The sequence below is a fragment of the Vigna radiata genome, chromosome 5 (assembly GCF_000741045.1).
Source record: "Vigna radiata var. radiata cultivar VC1973A chromosome 5, Vradiata_ver6, whole genome shotgun sequence".
Classification (NCBI taxonomy): domain Eukaryota; kingdom Viridiplantae; phylum Streptophyta; class Magnoliopsida; order Fabales; family Fabaceae; genus Vigna; species Vigna radiata.
In genome coordinates, this window is record NC_028355.1 from 21,677,486 (window position 1) to 21,681,203 (window position 3,718).

Consider the following 3,718-nt stretch of genomic DNA (forward strand, 5'->3'; position numbering starts at 1 on the left):
ATATATATATATATATATATATATATATATATATATATATATATATATATATATATATATATATATATATATATATATATATATATATAACATCTTTTAAAGTTTTAAACATGTTTCTAATAACTCTTACAAATCATATCACACACAAAAATTATTTTAATCCTCGTACATTTGTTTTATTTAAGTATAGTCTAGTCAATTTCCTGTACTTTGTCTTTCTAGAAAACATTCTGTTTTTATGTTACAGCCGTGTCCCGCATTAATTGGCAACCTCTTCCATTATTTCACATTCACACATACATTATCTTAACCTTTTCTTTTGTCTTTTTCCTTCTCTGATAGCCATAAGAACATCAGAGTTTCTAGCCAAATCTGCTTGGTGCACCCCGCCAATATTACTTCAACACGTAAATCACTGTACTTATCTAACCAAAGGCTCATACTTTAATATGACTATAATCTTCTAAAACAAAAATTAAAGTTTTGTATTCTTACAATCAAATATTTTTTAAAAGAAAACATTATTATCTTGTTCTGAAACAAACAAACAAAACCTATTTCAGAATTGTTCTACAAAATATTTTAACTTAAATTTATATTTTATTTTCATAGTTTATACAATTTTTATTTCTAAAAAAACTAATTAATTAGTTATTCAGTTTTTTATTTTAAATTATTTAAATTCATTATCGTGGGACCAAACGACCTAGGAAAAGTGAGACATCACTCGAAGACGGACGGTCTTAGAGCATCCACGACCAATATCTAGATTGACAGATAAGATCAGACGGTGGCAGAAGGCGTCGGACGACCTCGCTCTATAGAAGTTCTTTTAATGGAGATTAAGGTAAAATGGTAATTAGAGGTATTGGACTGAGACCTGTGTCAAAAACCATAAATACAGGTCAAAAGTAATATGTAGGTGATTGCATTTACTGTGCATTTAATACCCTTATTCTAAATCCTGTGTGAAAAAATTAGTGACTTAAGCATTAGAGAACCTTTGACATACACTCCTCTGTCCAATGACTCTTTAGACGAAACAACACGCACAATTTCCATTATTATTACCTTTGAAAAAGAATAGGCTTCTTGACGGACGGTATAAAGAGGGATGTGTAGAAAGTGATGAAAATGACATTGCCACCACTCTCCTTTATGTAGGAAAATTTTGGAAATTGCTCAACTCATCCGTTGATATCTGCCACGATCAACAAGCCTGATTGAGTGAACTTCCCACCACACGAGACGAGGATAGCCCACGCGCATGCCACGTGTTTTCCCGCCAAGATCAAATTCAAAAGACCCTCGAACGGCCTAACCATGAATTCACCTTGAACCGCTAGCAACATCGCCTATCCCAAACCCCAACACCGACTACATTGTCTAGGGCTTGGGAGACCTGTGTATCGTAGGGGGCCAAATGGCCTAGGAAAAGTGAGACACCACTCGAAGACGAACGGTCGTGAAATATCCACGACTAATATCCAAATTGACAAATAAGGACAGACAGTGGCAGAAGGCGCCGGGCAACATCGCTTGACAATAGCTCTTTTAATAGAGATTAAGGTAAAATAATAATTAGAGATATTGAACTGAGATTGGGTCGAGATTAAGGTCTCACTAATCTCATACTCATGTCAAAAATTGTAAATACAAGTAAAAAATAAGAGGTAGATAATCACATTTACTGTGCATTTAATACCCTTATTCTAAATCTCGTACGAAAAAATTATTAACTTAAACATGAAAAAATCTTTAGAAGATAACCTTCTGAACGATCAGAATAGAGACGAGAACTAGATAATCCAGTCTCCAGACAACAACCAAAGAAAAGAAAATTTTTGTAAATATTTAATGACTCGACCTAATATATGAAAGAATAGTTTTATCAAAATTTAATGAAAAAATTTCACATACGTTATCAGATACACCTATAATTATTGTTTTTGTTAATAGTTGAATAATAAATTCATAACCAACCAAATAACTTTTGACAAGATACGCATAAACCAGACAGCAGCAATTAGAGGTACAACATTAACTGTGGATAAATGATCTAGAGAGGATTGGAAGTTGAAACTGAATCCATGAACTCCTGGTCGGACTCCAGCGCAGTCATAACACGTGGAGAAAGACATACTTCTAAATCCACGCTTCCTCCTCCTTCATGGCCTGGATATGACGTAACTTTTCCATCAAATTTGTTGGCATACCCACTTCTAACTGCTACTGCTTTCCCCATTCCAAATTCATTCCCATACATGTTGAATCTGGGTGAGCTTCCCATCATCACACAGTAGGGATCAAAATAACGACCAAGTTGATATATTAGAGGACACTTTAACCACTCTCTCACCCATCCCAACACCACTCTGTCGTTATGATTTATAACAGCCATGTGCAACTTCCATGCTGCCCATCCCAGACCATTCTCAAGCAATTCCCCTGAGGTCGCTGTTCCTGCATTCAGTGTATGAATCGAGTTTCCAAAGTACTCCTCAGCCAGTGGCGGATCCATTCTTGTACGGTTGTTTGTCGATAACTTGCAACTTGTTTTCTGATCACGCGCCAAGCACCGCGCCCGAGTTATGCATCTCCAAACAAGTGCTGACAGTGATTGGAACGAAGATATTTTTGTGGTGTTGCATTCCGAGTTGGCTTTTGCTTTCAGTTTTGCAATAGACTCTGCTGAAAAGTGGAATATTCTCTCTCTCATCATGGGTGCTTCATACCTGCTGATAAACTCGTTGTGGTGTTTGAAAGGAAGATTGATAGGTGGAACGCAACCATTCGGAAACCAGCGGTTGTGAATGGGAGGGTGCGATATGGGAACATCATGTTCATGGCCTTGAGCTTGAGCTCGAAAGATCTCTGACCACGAGTTGAAGAAATTCCAATAAGCAGTGCCATCACCAAGAGAGTGGTTCATGGAACAACCTATGAAAACACCATCCACTAGCTCGGTTACTTGGATGGACAACAGCGGCATGGTGTGACCATCGTGGTTGAGTGCTCTATCGTGATCAAACAATGATTGAACAATGGGTGGGACATCAACGGGAGAGAGGATATCAGATATTGTCATATCTAAAGTTGCATGGATGAATCTAGCTCCGGAATTACTTGTGCAATCGACGAAAACAGTATAGAAGGGAGGGTTTTTGGTTTTGTGGGTGACAAGGCGACCACACAATGGATAGAAATGGGAGAGGGTGAGAGAAAGAGAGTGTTTGAGCTTTTCCAACAGATTTTCTATGAAATCACGTTCATCAACAAGGGTTGCAGGCTTCTTGTAGAGAAGACCCTTTTGGATATAGTGTGCAGACAACATGGCAATATCCCAAGGTGTTAAGTGGCATATTTTGTTTGATTCTTGGGTGGAGTGGTTCGCTTTGACGAAGCATTCTGAAACCTTATGCACTACAGGGCCACCCATCGTCTTCATCGAACTGTTGCACATCTCCGTTTTGTGTTGTGTTACCAAGTCTACCAAAAGAGTAAAAAATTTATTATGATCAGATATGCTACTCCTACGATCCTTTAAATATAGAATTATTCCGAAAGTTTTGAAATGCTGACAAATCATTCTTAGCACCACGAAAAATAAAATTACAATATAAATATATATATATATATATATATATATATATATATATATATATATATCATGAAAAAAGTACTAATTATTTGAAATATTTGCAGTAATTTTACAATA

General features: G+C 36.5%; 1 protein-coding gene across 1 annotated transcript; it reads right to left on the minus strand.

The window, feature by feature from the left end:
• Window positions 1-1,909: 1,909 nt before the first annotated feature.
• On the minus strand, window positions 1,910-3,503 carry LOC106761466 (uncharacterized acetyltransferase At3g50280-like). Its single transcript, XM_014645018.2, has one exon. It carries the CDS (start codon window positions 3,461-3,463, stop codon window positions 2,060-2,062), a length of 1,404 nt encoding a protein of 467 aa, XP_014500504.1. The 5' UTR covers window positions 3,464-3,503; the 3' UTR covers window positions 1,910-2,059.
• Window positions 3,504-3,718: the final 215 nt, after the last annotated feature.